Source organism: Capricornis sumatraensis, chromosome 4 (assembly GCF_032405125.1).
Source record: "Capricornis sumatraensis isolate serow.1 chromosome 4, serow.2, whole genome shotgun sequence".
Taxonomy (NCBI): Eukaryota; Metazoa; Chordata; class Mammalia; order Artiodactyla; family Bovidae; genus Capricornis; species Capricornis sumatraensis.
Window position 1 is genome coordinate 114,112,649 of NC_091072.1, and position 20,962 is coordinate 114,133,610.

Sequence of the window (20,962 nt, forward strand, 5' to 3'; positions counted from 1 at the left end):
AATAAAAATAACAAAAACAGTGACAATAATAAATGAGCAGTGTCTCTCAACAACAAAAAATAATAAAGGAGTAGCGTCTCTGTCGTCACCCCTGTCACCTGAAGAGTAAATAGAGCTCACAGGGAGCCCCAAGGGTGAAAGGCTGAGAGCAGGCCCAGCTCATTCACTCTCCTGAGGGAAAGCAGGTAAGGGGACGTCGAGGCCCCGGGCGAGGGATTGGAGACACTGGCAACTGTCCCATATTTCCTAGAGCGAAGGTTCGGAATTCAGAGCGACCGTTATCCGTGGCGGAACTGAAGCTTCGCAGGGCCGCAGGCGTTGGCGGTAGGGCCGGAGGGCAGCCGACTACGCGTTCCTAGCGCTCCGCGCCCCTCGCCCGATCTGATTGGACGGCAGCGAGGAAGGGGGCGGGCCAGGGGGAAGCGCGCGGAGACCAGCCCGGGGTTCTCGCGGTTGCACCCAGCGGGCGAAGGGGCGGGAGTAGGCCTGAAGCTGAGGAGCGGCGCGCGTGCGCACGTCGGGAGGCGACAGGCTGGGGGCTGCTGGGAGGGCTGGGTAGTTCGAGAAACGGGTGGGCGTGTGCCGGTGGGCGCAGGAGGGGCCCCGGGTGCGCGTGCGCGTTGGAGCGCAAGCCGTAGGAGGAGGCGGGAGCTGAGGAGGCGGTGGAGGGGGCGGGTCGCGTCGGCGCCACGTCCGCAGCCAGAGGCCGCCGTCGCAAACCGTGTCTTCTGGCTCCACAGCCGGAGGAGGCGTCTCCGGAGCCCGCGACTGCCCGAGGCTGTGCTCACCGCTCAGGCCGCCTCGCCCTTCCTCGGTGCTGCCCGCTCCTCCGCCCGGCCCCGGCGCCGGTCCCCGACCCAGCGGTAAGTCGGTTAGGGAGGGTAGGGGGCGCCGTTCCGGCTGCCTGCCCTCCTCTCTGTTGCCTTTTTCCGTTAGCTTTTCTGCACCTCACTGCCTCCCTGCCCAGGCTTGGCTGCCGAGAGCCTTTTTTGGTGGTGGTGGTGGCGAGGGGTTGCTGAACGGGGAAGGGGGAGGGGCGGGACCGTGTTGCGGGCTGGTGGAGGTTAGCTGGCGGGGTTACCCCCCCCCCCCGCCCCTTTACTCGTTTCTGACTCCCCCGCCGTGGTTTGAGATTGGGACCCTTATTGGACGCTTCCTCCTGACTTCTTATCTCCTGGGGTGTCAGGCCGGAAAAATGGGGGGTGGGAGGATGTCAGCAGCCTGGGAGAAGAGAGGGATGCGGCAGAGGGGGCTGCGTGCTTCCCCGCCCCGCTCACTCCTAACCTGTTGATAAACTGTTCTTTTGGGTTCAACCACACGAGACTTGGTCCCCAGTGGATATTCCCAGTGCTCTTCCCAGGTAGCTCTGCCCCAACACCTAACCTGAGCTTGAAAGTGAAGCGATGGACGGAGGTGCTGACGGCCCCGGGGGGTGACTGGGGACCGCTGGAGCACCCATAAGTGCCATCAGTGCCTCCTGAGTCTACATAAAAACCGTGCCTGCTGTGCACACGCACCTCAAAACCGATCCCCAAGCTCCCACCTATGATCAGTTCCTCTCTCCTAAGCAGATCGCCTCTTATATGTTAGAAGACAGAAATTCTGGAACTCTGTGGGAGTGGGGTTTGCTGGGTGTACAACGTGGAGCAGAGGGAGGAGGTGCTGAGCTCAGCCTCAGCCAGGGCTCCTTCAGGGTCATTTTCTGCCTCTCCTGCCACGTCACTCCCTCTGCTAAAGAAAAAAAAAAAAAAAGGACTTGCTAGTGCCCAGAGGGATGGGGGGTGGGGATGGCGGGGAGGGGGAAGGGGCCATTGGGAAAGGTTTAGAAACACCCAGGGAAGGAGGAGAGTTTATTTGATTTATTCTGCCCTTGTGAACACTCCTGCTAATTCCAAATGAAAACACTTTATTTACTATCTGTGATTATTTGCTGTTTGTTGTTTAACCTATAAAACTGGTGTGGGTGCTCTAAAGAGTTCCCGAGGAGTATTGATATAACATCAACAGGTATTATGTCTGAGTGTGTGTACCCATGTCTGTTTTCTTAAAGAAGGAAGTAACTTTTAATAAACTTATATGCATCCTGTTTTATTTTTTTCACTTTCATTTTTTTAGTCTGTTATAACGTACACTTGAAAGCAAGTGCAGGAAAAATATGCCATTATGTAGAGAACATTGTTATATCTTGTGTGTGGTTCTTTTTAACTCCAGGAAAATCTTTACCTTTTTCTTGTTTTAGTCATTGAATTGTTTTTGTTATGCTACTTCCTGAAGGTACCTTACTGGATTATACATAAACACCCTGAAAGGAGGGCTTTAACATGCTTGTTCAGAATAAACCTTCAGTGTCTAACACAGTGTCTGACATAGCAGGGACACAGATATCTGTTGAACTAATGAAGTATAATTTAGTGAAAATGACTGGTGTGCTGGTTATTTGGTTTGATAGGTGATTGTAATTCTGCTTAATGTTTCGTTTAAAAGCAACACTCAAAAATTGCCCTTTCAATACTGTCAGTTGTTACTTGTCACTAGGTGTAAGTTTTACTGGCAGATTTTTCTTTCCTGACACATTCAGTGCATTTCCTGCAGTTCACTTGCTGTTGATTTAATGGGCAGGGACCATTTTTAAAAGGAGCCTGTTGAGGAGAGCTGGTTAACTAGAGAAGCCTAAAAACAGTAAGCTGGTGTTTTAATATACACTGTTGGTGTATGTGGGCTAAAGCTCTGTATAAATACATATTTTAAACTCCTTGTTGTTATTTGGCAAAGAAGCTAAAGCATAGGAGTGAGAACGTGGCAGAGTTTCTACATATATTAAAATATGTAGAATAATGTAGCTAATTGATTTATAGTCTTTTTCTTATAGGGAAATTGGCACTTACTGTTTAGTAAGAAATTTGTGAAGTGTCTTTGGAGGTAAACATCGTGCACTGTATTTTGCAGTTGTGCTTAATATACAGTTTGTTAGTGCTCTTTAACTTCCCTTAGTACACAGGGGTGTGGAGCCTTAGGCACATTTGAGTACTATTTTCAGATTTTCTTTTCATTATTAACAAAAATTTTATATATATTACAGACATCTGTAAACAACACTGATTTGTTTTCTTTTAAAAAAGGGAGGGGGTTCATAGAGGCATTTGTTTACTTATTTCTATTATTGGAAGAAATTACCCTCTAGAGAATAGTGTTGTTATAAATCTTGCTCAATGTATTTGCCAGCTGTTATATCTATGATATTGTTGTACTGGACAAGAATTATTTCTCCCTGGCCTAAAATGCTTAAAGGAACTACAGATGAATTGCAGTCTACAGTAAAGAACTCTTTCACATTTCAGAGTTTCTTAAAAAAACATACTTATGACCAGTTTTAGCTGGTACTATAATCGTTTATTCACATGTCAGGACCACATGGTAAAACTGATTTATGTCCTTAGAGTAAGTTAAATTATTTATCCTTATCTAAAGGCTGTTTTCTGTCTTTATTGCCTTTCTTAGGAAAGTACATTTTTTTAAAAGAAATTTGTGTGCATTATGAGTTCCTATAGAGCAGCCTTTTTTTGGTTTTTGAATGAAATTAAATAAATGATGGTAAAGTATATAACCACTGGATTGTAAACTCTTAGAGTAGTCCTCTGTTGTTTAGTCACACTCACACTGAAACCTTGAGTGCCGAGCAGGGTACCTGGCACACAGCAGGGACCCAAGTATATGTTGAATTTAGGGCTGATGGTTTGCATAGAATTTAATAATGTTGTTTAAGGGTAATATTTTTAAATGGTCTTTTCAATACTTTCATTGTTAGTTGTTATTTGTCTTCATGTGTATACTTTAAAATTTTATTAAGTAGATTATTTACCTCTTCCAGTTTTAGAATATTAGGGGTGTATTTGTCTTCACAATTCCATATTTAAGAGATAAAAGTGTAATGATGATAATGACCAGGATGGTAATATAAAAAGTATTTCTCCTAGTGATGAAGTGATAATATTCATGAAGAGGTAATACCACCAGAAGTTTGGCACATATATGTGTGTAGAAGTTGGGAATGGTTTATGTGAGTAAAAAGTAAAGATGGTATTACAGACAGTTAAGGGTTTTAGCAAAAATACCTTTATAAGGAAAATTGCTGTCTTGGGTTCAGAAAAATATATTCCATATACTTAAATATACTTAAAAAGCTTTTACACAATTTTTACTACCCTAAAGTGTTCTGTAGGAATTTTAATAATACATACTTGCTGTTAATATGAGTGACATACAAGAAATGTAGACATTAAAAAAATATATTTACAAAACAAAAATCAATCTTGGTGCCGTCTTAGGGCTGCCGTCTGTGGGGTCGCACAGAGTCGGACACAACTGAAGTGACTTAGCAGCAGGGCTTTCAAAGTCAAGTTGTTTCAGTCTAGATAGCCAGGTTCTGGCCTGCACAACTCTAGACTTTGTATTGTTTATTGATAATCCTGTTTGTTACTATTGATAACACTAGTAAATGTAAGTGTAAATGTAATTTAAGAATGGGGTAAACTAAGGGGAGGTGGAGTGTGGTTGGGCAGGGAAAAGAGCTGGTAAATTATACTCTGAAGGTCCTGATGCTGGGAAAGATTGAAGGCAAAAGGAGAAGGTGGCAGCAGAGGATGAGTTGGACACGACTTAGTGACTAAACAACAACATACCCTGAAAGAAGCTCCAGGCAAGAATGACATTTATTGAAAGTCTGGTTATCTTAAAAAAATTCCCAAGCACTTTTAACTTTTTAGTTAGTGTATATTTAAAAATAAAACTATTTTGAATGACTGTGTAGTAGAATTTATGCATTATATACTTGAAGCCCCTGGCATACCAGTGCCTATTCTTCAGGAGGTACATTTGAAGAGCATGAATCCAGCTGAAAGTTTTTTTTTTAAAAACCAGAAATTTGGATCATGTATTGGTATGCGTATTTTCTTATGATGCTTAAAGGCAGTATGGATACAAATTATAGTTTTTTTTTCCATTTATTCCACAAATACTGTGTTTCGGCTTACAACCAAAATATGTACTATAAGATGGTAAGAATTATAAATAAGATTTTCAAATTGAAAATCAGGGAAAAGAGCTATAAGAGTGAAGGTCTTGGTGTGCTGTCAGGACTGGGGTTGGGGAGGGGAAGGGAACAAAACCATGAATAAAACTCAGTGATGTTATTTTCTTTAAGTCAGCATTTTGTGATTCAGGAACATTGCTTTTTAAATGATCAACTTGATTTAAGGATAAAAACCTATTAGTTACAATAACTATATAGATGAACTGTGTCATCGTTAAAAATATCCTTTGTGAATATCACTGATTTCTAAGACTTAAAAATAGAATTTTCTTTAATTACAAAATCAATACATGTTTACGGTAGAAAATTAAAATATAGATGTTAAGTATATATCTCTCTCTCTATAGAAATACTATGTATCTCTTCCTCCTCACCATATATATAATTTCTATCCCCTTCCCTGGTGGCTCAGAGGTTAAAGCGTCTGCCTGCAATGTGGGAGACACGGGTTCGATCCCTGGGTCAGGAAGATTCCCCTGGAGAAGGAAATGGCAACCCACTCCAGTATTCTTGCCTGGAGAATCCCATGGACGGAGGAGCCTGGTGGGCTACAGTCCACCGGGTCGCAAAGAGTCGACAGGACTGAGCGACTTCACTTTCACTTTCAGTGGCAATCTTTGTAAGCACTTTGGAGCTTCCCAGGTAGCGCTAGCGGTAAAGAACCCGCCTGTCAATGCAGGAGATGCAAGAAATGCAGGTTTGCTCCCTGGGTCAGGAAGATCCCTTGGAGGAGGAAATGACAACCCCACTCTGGTATTCTTGACTGGAGAATCCCATGGACAGAGGAACCTGGCAGGCTACAGTCCATAGGGTTGCAAAGTCGGACATGACTAAAGCAACTTAGTGTGTATATTTACCTTCAGTCTTTTATGTGCACTTGAAAAAAATAGTATCATGTGATATATGCCTTTTATATCCTCTAAATAGAACATTAACAGTCCCCCATACTCTTTGATCTTCATAAATGATTTTAATGTCTCATTGTATGTATCTTTAGGAAGCTTATAAATTCATCTCTTGCTATCCATGAGACTCTACTTTGACTATCTTTAGGTATATTTTATTTTTGCTGGCTTCTCTTGCTCACTTCTTAAATATGAACAGTCCAGTTAAGCTTATCAATCTACTCTCTTACTGCACTTTTCCTTAGTCATACCACTTACCCCATGCAACTTTAGCTGTCACTTCAGACCATTCTTAGGACCTCAGTTCTAACTCAGACTTCATGCTAAGTTTCAGGCCCTTTAAGTCCAATTGACTGCTAAATATCTCCTGTGGATGTGCTGAAGGTATCTCAAATAGCTGTTCAGGAACAGATCATAGTCAACAGTCAGTGTACACTTAATTAAAGGGGAGATCTCATGGTAAGTGTTCTTATTGCAATAAAATAAACATTAAAAAAAAGAGTCCATCTCTCTCAGCATTCGTTTTCTCTCTTCTGTCCCCTGTCTTCATCATTTCTATTTTGTTTCTCACACTAGAAATTTTATATCCTATATTCTCCTTCTGTCTCACATTAACACCCAAGTTATGTTCTACTTCACACAAAAAATTCCAGTATTTGAGTGTCCACTTACTAAGGCATTGATTAAGGCTCTGGAAATGAAGCAGTGACACCACCAAGCTTTCTTACAGTAGCTTTCATTCTAATTGGGAGAGACACAGAATAAACGTATACCAAGTGACAGTAAAAGCAATGAGGAAAATAGAGCAGTGTTAGGTGGAAATGGTAGGGAAAGGAGTTAGGAGGGTGCTAATCTGTTTTAAGGTAGTCAGGGAAGACCTCTGAGAAGGGGACATTTGCACAGACCTGAAGGCAGTAAGGAATCAAGCCATGTACATGTATTGGGGAAGAGCCTTTCAGGAAAAGATGAGCAAAGAAGCCTATGTTGTCAGGCTGGAGTGAGCAAGAAACAGAATGGTAGGGCATGATATCAGGGTATTAGATGCTGACCCTCAAAGGCGAAGGAAAGGACTCTGGATTATATTCTGAGCAAAATAGGAAGCAGCTGGAAGGTTTTAAGCAGAGTATGACATGGCTAGACTGAAGGAAGAGCAAAGATGGAAGCTTGGAGGCCGGTTAAGAGACTTTGTAGTTGTTCAAATAAGAGATTGTGATGGGTTAGTTAAAAGTGGTAGCAGAAGAGGTGATGTGTAGTAGTTGTATCTTGGACTTATTCAGGCAACAGAATTTACCAGCGATATGATGGGAATGTTAAAAAGGAAATCAAGGGTGACTTCTAGGGTTTTGGTCTAAACATTTATTTAGACAAGAACAATTGACAAGAATTCAGGTTGCTGTTCCATCTCATTAGACTATAAAGTAGCCACTTGCTGTATTTAATCTCTGTCCTTCCGTCTGATCTTGGTTTAGTTAGCTTCTTAAAATACAGATCTGACAGTATTACTTGGCTGATGGCTCCTCATTGCCTGCTGGCAGGAGAGTAAAATCACTTCATAGAATTTAGATGAATTTGTATACGTCTTTTATGCTATCATAGAATACAACAGCTCTGATCTTTTAATATGATGGTCTTTTTCTTTTTTAAACTACCAGGTAGATACATGTGAAGAAGTTACTTTTTGTTTGTTTTTTTAAAAGGGATTCTGTATTAGGAGGAAAAGGCAAGATTTTGGTAGGAATTTGTGGGATATATACAGAAAAGCAGAAATGTATGTAGTTACTAGCATGTCTGTTTTATTATAACTCCAGCTAAAATATGAAAGGTGTATGTGTTTATAATATCCCTGTATTTCTGTACAGAATATTGTGACATCTATTAATTACTTGATCACCCAAATGATCTCCTGATATACAGATACTGGGTTTAGTGCTGAGTAAGGCAGACAAAGTGTCTTTCCTTTTGGAATTAACAGTTCAGTGGGAAAGAAAGTGGGGATTCCAGGTAGCTCAGTGGTAAAGAATCCGCCTGCAACGCAGGAGATATGGGTTCAAGTCCAAGATCCCCTGGAGAAGGAAATGGCAACCCACTCCAGTATTCTTGCCTGGTAAATCCCATGGACAGAGGAGAGCCTGGCGGGCTACAGTCCATGGGGTCACAAAGAGTCGGACAGGACTGAAGCGACTACAACAATGGGGAAGAAAGTGGCTCCAAAATAGTTATTTCTCAAGAAGGGGCACACACACTCCTGGCCATTCTGCCAGGAGTTTCTGCATATTTTTGTTTTCAATTGTTAAGTAGTATTCTCAGAGTGAGGGTTAGAGTATCTTTAATTTCTGTTTCCTGAACAGCAAGGATCCGGAGAAGTTATTTGTCCTCAGTCATATAATTTATATAGTCAAGGTGGAATTCAAATGCAGGTTCTCTGATCCCAAAACTTTAAACACTGTGCTGTTTAATTCTCATGATCTTAACATGACAATAAGTTAAAGAAATATAAAAATGAGAATGAAATTTAACTTTCTGGCTTAAAAGAGTTTCAAAATGAAAGCAAATCAGTCAGGAACTCCTAGTAATGCATCAGCTGATACTCTTTCAGATATTTAATTGTTGTTGTCAGAGATTACATATCTTCAGTGTTACTTTTAAAATCTTAAGTGTGTATGGAATACATTAAGTTGACAACGAGACCAGCATAAGATGAGGTGCGCTTGATCTGTGGTCTGAGTCAGACTTTTAATTAGAGCAACTAAAAATTACTTATTTAAGCACAGGATGTATGCTGCTGAATGCTAAGGGTGCAGTTACACATCCTTTCGGTTTTAAAGACAGTTCAAGTTGAATTAATGAAGTTAAATTACCTTTGAAAAGTCTACCTCTAGCATCCTCATTTGCCGTCAGTGTGTTTTGCCTGGCTTATTGACATACAGAAGGAAATATGAATGACTTTTTATTTGATCAACTGGTGCCTAAAAGCAATAGGAGTTATAAAGGAAAAGGGAACTTCCCTGACCCTCCTCTGATCACTTAACATTAGTCCTGATAAACACTGCAGTACGTGTAAACCCTGAAAACCCTAGGTAGAGACTAATAGGTCTTTGAAAACCCTAGGTTGAGACTGATAGGTCTTTCTGTACTCGTTTCTGTTCGCTTGTTCTCCCCACACAGCCAGAATGAACTCTAAAAAGGGTAACTCAGGATACATGACCTCCCTGGTCAGCTCCTTTCTCTGGCTCCCCATCTCAGAGTTACGAGATAATCGCCTCTCTGGCCTGTAAGGGACTGTCATCCATACCTCACTCTGACCTCCTTTCCTACTGCGTTTTGCTGCAGCCCCCGCCACATTTTTCTGGCTGTTCCTTCCTGTTTGTGGTAAGCTCCTACTTCAGGACCTTTGCTTTTATTGTTTTTTCTGCCTTGAGGGCACTTGACTGAAGTACCTTTTGTCCTTAGCTCCTTTGGGATATCACCACAATGAGGCCTTCAAAGACTCCCAGTTAAAATATTACATCCTCTCCCCTTCATCTTTTTTTTCCACAGCAGGTAACATTATCTGATACACAATATGAAACTGAAAGTTGCTCAGTCGTGTCTGACTCTTTGCCCTCCCATGGACTGTAGCTCTCCAGGCTCCTCTGTCTGGAATTCTCCAAGCAAGAATACTGGAGTGGGTAGCCACTCCCTTCTCCAGGGGATCTTCCTAATCCAGGGATTCAACCTGGTTCTCCTGCGTTGCAGGCAGATTCTTCACTGTTTGAGCCACCAGTGAAGCCCCAATATACAGTATATTCTTTGCATATTTATTGTCTTTCCCACTAGACAATATGGGATGTTCATGATGGTGGAGTTTTGGTCTGTATTGATCACAGCTATATCCCATGCATAAAACATGACACATAGTAGGTACTCAATCTGTCAATCAGCATATTAAAGTATACTGTTTGCACAATATTATTTTTTCCTAGCTTTCTTGAGATATAATTGACATACAGCATTGTGTAAGTCTAGGTGTATAATGTGATACACATATATTGCAAAATGTTTATCAGATTAAGGTTAGTTAACACATCCTTAACTCATATAATTACTTTTGTTGTTGTTATTATGGTGAGAACTTTTTTAAATCTATTAGCAATGTTCAAGCATACAATACAGTATTTTTAACTATAGTCATCATGCTGTACGTTAGATCCTCAGAACTTATTCCTCTTATAATGGAAAGTTTGTACCCTTTGACCAACATGTTATTTCCCCAACTCTACACTCCCAGCCCCATGTAACCACCTTATCTTTAAGTTTGGCTTTTTTAGATTTCATATATAATTGAGATTATATACTGTTTGTCTTTCTCTGACTTAATTCACTTAAAATAATATCCTCAAGGTTCATGCATGTTGTTTTGCAGATGGCAGGATTTTATAATATTCTTTAAAATCTCTATTGTATATTTACATATTTAATAATTTAGGCTCTATGGTTTTATGATTAGTAAATACTTCTTTGACTACTGAGGTCATAACCCTAGTTTTCTGGCCAAGCAAGAAAGCTTTTAGACTAGTCTTGCTTTTTTAAATCTTTACTTAGTCAAGTGAATATTAAAGCAAATATTTTAAGATAGTAAAGAAAATTGGGCAAAGAAAGTTTGTTTTTCCTCCCAACATAGCTTATTTTATTTCTTAGTTTCCCTTATTACTTGTATTTAGACATAATCATAGTATAATATGTTTTTTAATAGTAGATTTTGAATTAGTTTGCTAGTGAACACTTCTGTTTATAAGAGCTCTGATAACAATACTAAGTAATCAAAATCCTCCTCTAAGTGATTCAGATTGGTGCTGTCATCTCTATAGAAGAATGTCATGTTTTTATGAAATTTTTCAGGTAGAATTTTTTTTTTAGTTCATAGTATAGTTTTTCTTTAAGTTTCTTGTGAAATTAGGTAACCAGTATTCTGTAGAGAATACCAGATGTACTTCCAGAGGTATAAGCTGGATTTAGAAAAGGCAGAGGAACCAGAGATCAAATTGCCAACATGTGTTGGATCATAGAGCAAAGGAATTCCAGAAAAACATCTACTTCTGCTTCATTTGACTACTTTAAACCTTTGACTGTGTGGATCACTACAAACTGGAAAATTCTTAAAGAGATAGGAATACCAGACCACCTTACCAGTCTCCTGAGGAAACTCTATGTAGGTCAAGAAGCAACAGTTAAAACTCACATGGAACAACAGACTGGTACAAAATTGGGAAAGGAGTCAGGCTGTATATTGTTACCCTGCTTATTTAACTTATATTCAGAGTACAGCATGTGAAATGCCAGGCTGGATGAATCACAGGCTGGAATCAAGAGTGCTGGGAGAAATATAAATAACCTCAGATATGCAGAAAGTGAAGGGGAACTAAAGAGCCTCTTGATGAGAGTGAATTAGGAGAGTGAAAAAGCTGGTTTAAAACTCAATATTCAGAAAACTAAGATCATGTCATCTGGTCCCATCACTTCATGGCAAACAGATGGGGAAGCAATGGAAACAGTGACAGACTTTATTTTCTTGGACTCCAAAATCACTGTGGACAGTGACTGCAGCCATGAAATTAAAAGACACTTGCTCCTTGAAAGAAAAGCTATGACAAACCTAGACAGCATATTAAAAAGCAGAGACATCACTTTGTTGACAAATGTTTGTCTAGTTAAGGGTAGTTTTTCCACTAGTCACGTATGGATATGACAATTGAACCATAAAGAAGGCTGAGAGCTGAAGGATGATGGATGCTTTTGAATTGTGGTGTTGGAGGAGACTCTTGAGAGTCCCTTCGACATCAAAGAGACCAAACAAGTCAATCCTAAAAGATGTCAACCCTGAATATTCATTGGAAGGACTGATGCTGAAGCTGAAGCTCCAATACTTTGGCCACCTGATGGGAAGAGCTGACTCACTGGAAAAGACTTTGATACTGGGAAAGATTGAGGGCAGGAGGAGAAGGGGGTACCAGAGAATGAGATGATTAGATGGCATCACCAACTCAATGGACATGAGTTTGAGCAAACTCCGGGAGATACTGAGGGACTGGGAAGCCTGGCATGCGGCAGTCTATGGGGTTGCAGAGTCAGACACGACTTGGCAACTAAACATAGGTTTTTCTTTAGGTCTGTTGTGAAATAAAATATATATATATTTTAGTATGCATCATGTAAGATTTATTATTAAGATTTATTGTCTAAATAAGTAATAAAAACATCATCTCAAAAAATTAACAGTAACGTGATGGAATTATCTAGCATTCAGTCCATATTAAACTTTCCCTAGTTTTTCCAAGAATGTCTTTTATGGCTAATATTTGTCCCTCACCTTGAACAAATATCCAGTTGAAGTTTATATATTACAATGAAAGGTATTCAGTTTTCCTAGTGTATTTCTGCCCAAGAAGTAATCATTATCCTATTTACCTGTCAGGTCTGTACTTTTATACTTATGCTATGTATGTTATATATGTAAAATATTATAGTTTTTGTTTAAAATTTTACTTAAGTAGTATTATAATGTGTGTATTATCCAACAGTTTTTGACTTTATTTTTTTTGGGGGGTGGGGGGTTCAGGATGGGGAACACATGTACACCCATGGTGGATTCATGTTAATGTATGGCAAAACCAATATAGTAGAGTAATTAGCCTCCAATTTAAATAAATAAATTTATATTAAAATGAAATATTCTGTAGGAGGAAGCACTTAACATTTTTGTCTGCTGACTCTAACCTTTCAACTTTATTTCAATTAGTAATTTTCAATTTAAGTTGAAGCTGTAGTACAAGATAGAGCCTGTATTGTGCCTGCCAGTCTTTGCTTGATTTAAAATTTATGTTTTCAACCAGTAATTTTAACTATTTCTCAGCACCACAGAGTAGGAGACAAACAGGTGAAGTAGTCTTTTGTTATGGGTGTTTTAAAATATTGTTTATCAGGAGTTCCCTGGTTGGTGGTTAGGATTCTGTGCTTTTATTGTCATGGTCTCAGTTTAATGCCTGGCTGCATAGCTTGGCCAAAATAATAAGTAAAATGTAGTTTATCAACTTAATAAAGTTGATTAAGTGTTAATAAGCATATGATATGAGTAGTTTCAGAGGTTGAAATTAAGATGTGTGTGTTTTTTAGGTGATCATGAATCAGACAGATAAAAATCAAGAAATCCCATCATACCTTAGTGATGAGCCACCAGAAGGTAAGTACACATCAATAGCACTAAGAATGAAAAAACGTCCTAGTGAATTAAAGTTCAGATTGTCTTTATTAAATTTAAAGTAACAACCTGTTTTGTCAGCAGATGTGTTCCAAAAATACTTAAACGTTTTTTTTAATAAGAAAGCATAGATATTATGAATAGGGACACTATGTAACTGTTTTATTGTTTAAGATCTATTTTTCTGCTACTCTTATTCTTCTAAGACCATTTCACAAGTAGAGTATCCTTTCATTTGTAAAGAATTGGGTGGGGTGCAGAGGAAGGATGGACTGGGTTTAGTTTTGATGTCATGAATACAAAAACTCAATTCAGGAGGCAGTTGAGATTTGTTAAACTCCTGTTATTGTCTATGTTATAATAGGTAACTTCCTTTTTCAATACATGGTCTTGGGGTTTGCTTAATTTATTTTTTAGTTTGAAAGTCGTGACATCAGGAATCATTTTTATCTTTACTTCAAAAATCTTTGGAAACACTAAACGCACACCTGAATGTTTCGACTATACACAGAAACAACTAGCTGTTTTCTTTGCTTTATTTTTTAGGGACTAGAACTCTGGAGTATTGAAGAGAAAAGTTAGGGCTCAATGAAAAAGTAAATAAGGACTTGTGAGAATGATGTCAGGAAAGAGAGAAAGGCTATCCAGGAGCATGACTGTTAAGGAAGAGAACAGCCTCAACAGTGTCTTTATATTGACAACCTGTTAAACAAAAGTAGTCTGCAAAGTGAATAATTTATATGGTGGTAATTAAGAGCACAGTGATAACAGTATTAAAATGTCTGATTTGACAGAGAAAAATTGTCTTAATTAAATGCATGTACACCAAATTTAGCATCTGAGGTATTCAGCATGAGGTTTTTATGTTTTATCCTCAAGTCAAGATTCGCCCCCCTACCACCTTTTCCTAGTGTTACTAACCTTGATTACAAAAGAATTGCCACTTATGTAATTCTTTCCATCATAATTTTATAATTAATATATTCAAATGCTTATCTGTGTCTTAAGTCTCTTATTTAGCTATTTTAAAATTTATATTAACTATGCTTATTACTGTTTCAATTAAAAAATTGGTTTTATAAATTTAACTATTGCTGTATCTTTATAAGTGAGCTATTTTGACTAAGCAGTGTGGCTTTCTTCCTTGTGAAATGATGTAAACTCTCCAAACAATGAGAAGAAAATGTTACTCAAGGTAAATTTGTGCCTTGTGTATTTAAAGAAACTCTATTTTCAGAATTTTTTCTCTCTTAAATATTGTTGGTTTCCCAGAGTTATCTAACGATTTTAGTAGCTTTGGTGGTGTTGAACCTATTTATCCATGAATTGACCTTTCTTGTGTGAGATTATACCTTTTTTAGTGGTTATAGCCTGACTTATAGTTACCAAGAATTTTTTCATGAAGTTAAAAAAAAATAAAAACACCATTGCTCATGTGTTGTTGCTGCCTGAGTCACTAGATTACAAAAGAGAAAAGATCTCTGTGCATTTGAGAGTGGCAGAAGTGAATTTTTATGAAGTCTTCCTGCTAGTCATTTTATGCTGGAGTTTGGGTTACATGCCAGTTTGAGTGCCTCTATTAAACAAACAGAAAAAACTCATGACAGTAAATCTGAATTTCTCATAATGATGTTCCTTTTCTGGGAGTATATGATGAGTTTTTACAAACCAGATCCTTAAATCACATATTCTCTTCTATAAAAATTACTGAGCCTGTGGAAGTATTAATCATAGCTATGGTTTTCTCATTACAAAATAAATTTTATGTAGGTGACATGATTTTAAGTGATGAATAATTTTCCTGTTTTCACATATAGTATTAGCTCTTAAAATACATTATGAAGGAGCTCATAGAATAAGAAACTAAGTATTTTACTGTGAGGAGAATTCAGCAGGCCCATGTAACACATTTTTTGAGGCTGTTCTCTTCCTTAACAGTCATGCTCCTGGATAGCCTTTCTCTCTTTCCTGACATCATTCTCACAAGTCCTTATTTACTTTTTCATTGAGCCCTAACTTTTCTCTTCAATACTCCAGAGTTCTAGTCCCTAAAAAATAAAGCAAAGAAAACAGCTAGTTGTTTCTGTGTATAGTCGAAACATTCAGGTGTGCGTTTAGTGTTTCCAAATATATTTAAATTAGCGGTTCTCCAATTATTTCGCCTTGGGATGCTTTCTACTTTCAAAACTTGAGGATTCCAAAGAGCTTGTGTGTTTGTTGATACTTGCCATATTAACAATAAAAACAGAAACTAAGTATTTTACTGTGAGAATTCAGCAGGCCCATGTAACACATTTTTTGAAAAATATACAACTATTTTCCAAAAAAAGAAAAATAACATTGTGAGCAGAGTGACATTTTGTTTGTGGCAGTGCCATGGCTTGCAAGATTTTAGTTCCCCAACGAGGGAATGAACCCAGGCCTTTGGTATTGAAAGGGTGGGGTCCTAACCACTGAACCACCAGGGAATTCCTGACATTGTTTAAAAATTTTTGCAAATCTCTTTAATATTTGGATTAATAGAAGAGAGAGAGATTCTCATAGTTGCTTCTGTGTTTAGTCTGTTGTGTTACTGCACATCATTTAGCTTCTGGAAAATCCTGTTGTAGACTGGTGACAGAATGAAAGTGAAGAGACACGTTAATATTGATGTTTTAGTATTACTATGAAAGCAGTTTGTAACCCCTTAAATAGTCCTGGGGATACTCAGGGGTTCCAGACCACACCTTGAGAACCAGTGCTTTAAATGAGGAAGCTTTTTTCAATAATGACTGAATTCTATCAAGGAAATAAGGGCTAAATATATTTATCTTTTTTTCATGCTTTTAGGATATAAAACAAAGCTTTTTAAAAAGTTAACAGCAACAGAACTGTAAATCAAGGAAACACTTAAAATAGTTTTCTATTTTATGAAAGTTGTCAAGTCTTCAAAGCATTTCTTCTTATAGATACTAAGACTTAGCATTGGACCAAGATGTTTTAAAAACATGTACAATTATGCCCTTGAGGGAATAGCTCATCTGATCAATGTCTTGATCAGATTTGTGTTTATTTGGTTGACCTTATCAATACAGTCTCCTGATTGTTAGGAAGTCTTAGGCTACTCAGTGATTTGTACTGTTTTTATAGACTTACATTTGACTATCTTATATTTTCTCTCATTAGGTTCAATGAAAGATCACCCACAACAGCAACCAGGCATGCTGTCCCGTGTGACTGGGGGTATCTTCAGTGTTACAAAGGGAGCTGTTGGTGCCACCATTGGTGGCGTGGCTTGGATTGGTGGAAAGAGTCTGGAGGTGACCAAAACAGCTGTTACAACTGTGCCTTCCATGGGAATAGGGCTGGTGAAAGGAGGCGTGTCTGCTGTGGCTGGAGGTGTTACAGCTGTCGGATCTGCTGTTGTAAACAAAGTGCCCTTAACAGGAAAGAAAAAAGACAAATCTGACTAAAATATGGAGATGCATTTGTTCTCCACAGCATTATGATGCCAGTGGCATTGAATTGCTAAATTATGGACTACAACCAAGTCACCTGTTTTGGACGTTTATCTTCTAACTGCTGTGTTGAAAGTATTGATGACTGACTGACTGGCTTTTGTCTAAAAAGAAGAGACCAATACTAGCACAGTGTATGAAGGTTTCTCATACTTAAATTCCAGCTTTTTATCTGGTAAAATGTTACACTTATTCAGTTGTAACTGAAGATATGGTGTATTTGAATATTTACTATATAAGTCTTTCAGTTTAACTCAAAATGTGAAAGTTGAATTTAGTGGATGATCTTCACAGTTCCATATGTATAATGTGCCAGGTAACTCATCTGCCCCTTAAGAAGGGAACCTTGAACTACATAAACTGTACCTTTGATGTGCCTAATAGTTTCAGATGTTTTAATTAGTTTTTTTTAAATAACCGTAGTTGATTAGACCAAGAGGCATTCTTTTATTATTTAAGATGGTAAAAGTAGCAGGAACTAGAGAAGGTTAAAAGATTCATGGTTTTGTGAGTATTAACCATCTTGTATTAGACATGCATTATATTAATTTAATCATTGATGCCTTACAAAAGAAAACATCTTTTCTAATACCCTGAATATGTGCGGTTCTTAGGATTATTATTATATATGGATTCTTTCAAAAGTTGTTTGTGAAATTAGTTTTCCCTCAAGAATCTCAGGATTAGTGGGGTAAAGGCATTTCTTGCTCTCAGCAGATAAGATAGTGCTTGTTAACTGTTAGTAGTTATACCAAATTCTATACTTCAACCTGGGTTCATGCTCCATCATTAATATACCTTACAGTGCCTAAGGAACATTTCTTTGATGGTCAGAAGCTATGTTAAAAGAGTTTCATATTAAGGAGGAACACATAAATCATTTTAAGTTCCTGAGAATTATCTGAAGCATCCAAGATATAAAAAGAATTCTTCACACCTATTTTGTCTCACGTGCTTACATACTCAGTTGTGCCCAACTCTTTGTGACTCCATGGACTGTAACCCATCAAGTTCCTTTGTCCATGGAATTTTTCGGGCAAGAATACTGGAGTGGGTTGTGATTTCCTACTCACATTGGGCATCTTCCCAATGCAGGGATCAAACCCATGTCTCCTGCTTGGCAGATGGATTCTTAACCACTTGTGCCACCTGGGAAGCCCCATTTTGTCTCAAGGATGGCTTAAATTATTAGCAGTACCCCTTTTAAAAAACATAGTAAAAGCAATTATGGATATATGACTTAAATTGAATGGAATGGGCTCCATAGATTAGTTCTGAAGATTAAGGATATTGATAAGTGCTATCAGTGTTTGACAGGTTTTTTAAATGTTATCTTACAGTCCTTTAAAGCAGCAGTAGACTGTATCATTTTCCAAGTCAACTTCAGGCAGGGAATTCAATTTTTTGGTTATGGATGATAAGCGTGTCATATCTTAATAACATCTCATCATGTCTTGTTCATTCTAAAAGAATATGACTTAGCTGGAATTCATCTTTCATGTTCAATTTCATAAAAATTTTAAAGTGGAATATATATTTGGCATATCTCTTAACTAAGGGTTTAATCCAAGTTTGAAAAATCTTAATTTTCTTTAGCTTAAGTTTGGAAATTTGCTACCATTCTGTACTTTTTTTTTTTTTTTAATGAGCGAGGGGAAGAAAGGAGGTGATACTCTGGTCAGTAAGTAAAAATAGCACTCCTGAGAACTTAAATCACTCCAACACCCAAAGCTTAAGTGTTTGTTTGCAAAACCCTACGAGTTTTACATTAATAATGTGGATCAGTAAATGGATAAAAACAAAACTTAACTTTTAAAAGCTTTTATAAATACCAGCAGGGACTTATGCAAATCCAGTTTCCTGAACCTTTCTACCATATACAAATCTGGAAGGTCATTAAGGAGTTAATCAGAAATTAAATTGCCATTTATTTCATCCGGTATGATTTATCTGTTGGTATAAAGAAAGAAAGTAAAGTCACTCAGTGGTGTCTGACTCTTTGCAACCCCATGGACTGTAGCCTACCAGGCTCCTCTGTCGATGGGATTTTCCAGGCAAGAATACTGGGAGTGGGTTGCTATTTCCTTCTCCAGGAGATCTTCCTGACCCAGGGATTGAACCCAGGTCTCCTGCATGGTAGGCAGACGCTTTACCGTCTGAGCCACCAGGGAAGTATTTGTTGGTATACTGTGATCAAATGTAATTAGAAGCAGGATTTAAAAAAAAAAACTGAAATTAATAAACACTAAATGATCTAAATAATGGTATTGGAGAACTTTTTCCTGTTATTTGAAAGAAATTATTGCTTTGTTGCTAGTTTATATTTCTTAATTATCTTTATAGGCTCTGCTGTGCTTTGTACCTGAATTTCTACATATAGACTTTAGTTTACTGTATGCTTGAATATTTATTTTCAACTTGGCTTGTCTTTAAAATTGCTTGAGAAAAAATGGTTGTAATTAATTTCTGCTACAGAAAAGCCACCTGGTACAGTTTATCTCATCAAGCTTGTTTTAAATTTTGAACTTATAACTTTGTTCAGGAGAGGCTTTGCAATGATAGCAGAGAACTTGTACAAATGAACAGTTAGTTGTAGAGGTTCTTGTTGAAATGAACTTGCCATTTGATATGTAAAGCTGTACACTTGAGTCTTTTCCAGTTTATTTTTGTAGACTAGCAATTTGACCTGTTGAACAGTACTAGCTAACTTCAAGAAACTGAGGTTGTTGTATACACCTGGAGGCATCTGTTATTCAGCTTATCTTTAGAGTGGGTATTTGGCACAATGAGGATAAACTTGTGTGACCCACTAGAATGACTGATCTAATAATGTTGACATCATGAATCCTGTACTTAGTGAAATGTCAGATGAAAATGATTGATGATTGAGTAAATTTTTTGTGTTAAAGAAATGGGAAAATAATACATGAATCTTTAATAAAGCACTATGATCTGCAAAAGATGAACTGTTTCATAAAGATCTAAGGAAATAAAGGGAATTTTAAAACAGGGTATTCTTAAAATTGTAGTTATATAGCAAATCAGAAAGTACTGTAGCCAGTTTTTTAAAATTTTTTGATACTAATGCACAAACATGACAGAACATCTCCAAATATGAATTCTGATGCCAACAATCAAGTCCATATATATTTTAAACAACTCTAATAAATATTAAAAATGCAGATTTCTAGGTTTGACAGCAACTTGCTGAATCTTTGCAGGGTGGAATTCAAGACTGCAGTTTAACAACCTCTGCAGTTGGTTCTTGTGCGCTCTAAACTTCGGGAATTGATGCAGGAATTATAAAATAGGGAGGGCACTTCTATGTCCTAAGCAGATGTGGAACCAACTGAAGACTGCTTACTGGCCAGAAATGACTCAAAGGGAAGGGAACCAACTGGAAGAAGGAAGAAAACTGATACTTACTGGGCACCTACTTACCTATCAGGCATGGTCCATAAATTCTCTTATTTAATCAGTATGAGGCCCTTTAGGAGGAAAGTATCTGTATTCCCTTTGTACAGATATGAACAAGCTAACCTCCAATGTTAGTTGAGTTTCCCATAACGCTTGAATTAGTGTCAATCACCACCTCTCCAGCGTATGTCCAGAAACAGAGGGGACTGCTCAACTAGTCCTTCATTCTGCTGTAGTGCTGCCTGTATGCTTGATTTACCAAGCTGTGTGATTTGAGCTCACTTCAAGTCTTCTGGGTGATCATATTTATTTGGCAGCTAATTGCATTCTGCCACAGAAATGAATTTATACATAAATTGTTTAAAGGGAATAATGTAATTTGTTGTTAGAGCCTATTTTTCCACAGGGGAAATGAAATTTTGACTCTAGTGTTTTATGTAAGGGTATCTCCCCCTGCTATGTTGTTGATTTTGGGTATCTAAAATTTTACTTGTAGGAAGATCTGGGTTAAGAATGCAAGAATGGAAAAAAGCAGAGGTTCACGGGCTAAAAAGTATGGACTAGGATTTGGTCTAAAGGAAAATAAAGGTAGTATACTGCATGTTTAACCATGAATGTGGATTTTTTTTTAAACTTTTCTAGTTAGACTAAGCTACAAATGTATTTCTGTAACCACAACTGCCTCTGGTTTGCTAGTGTACTGACAAAAGTTTTTATTTATTTAATTGAAGGATAATTGTTTTACAATATTGCATTGGTTTTTACACAAAGCTTTTTACATTAATGGCCACAAAGCACACAGAGCTACTCAACTCTGCTA

General features: G+C 38.0%; 1 protein-coding gene across 1 annotated transcript; it reads left to right on the forward strand.

Annotated features, from left to right (window-relative positions):
• The first annotated feature begins 715 nt into the window (after positions 1-715).
• Positions 716-20,296, forward strand: TMEM263 (transmembrane protein 263). The gene is made up of 3 exons (XM_068970054.1): positions 716-863; positions 13,144-13,210; positions 16,394-20,296. The coding sequence occupies exons 2-3, from the start codon at positions 13,150-13,152 to the stop codon at positions 16,678-16,680; spliced, it is 348 nt and encodes a 115-aa protein (XP_068826155.1). The 5' UTR covers positions 716-863; positions 13,144-13,149; the 3' UTR covers positions 16,681-20,296.
• Positions 20,297-20,962: the final 666 nt, after the last annotated feature.

What these genes read in the sequence shown, in the direction of transcription:
- TMEM263 (XM_068970054.1), top strand. Translation starts at nt 13,150, where the DNA reads ATGAATCAGACAGATAAAAATCAAGAAATCCCATCATACCTTAGTGAT. An exon ending in TAGTGATGAGCCACCAGAAG is followed by an intron (nt 13,211 to 16,393) that starts GTAAGTACACAT and finishes TTCTCTCATTAG; the next exon opens with GTTCAATGAAAGATCACCCA.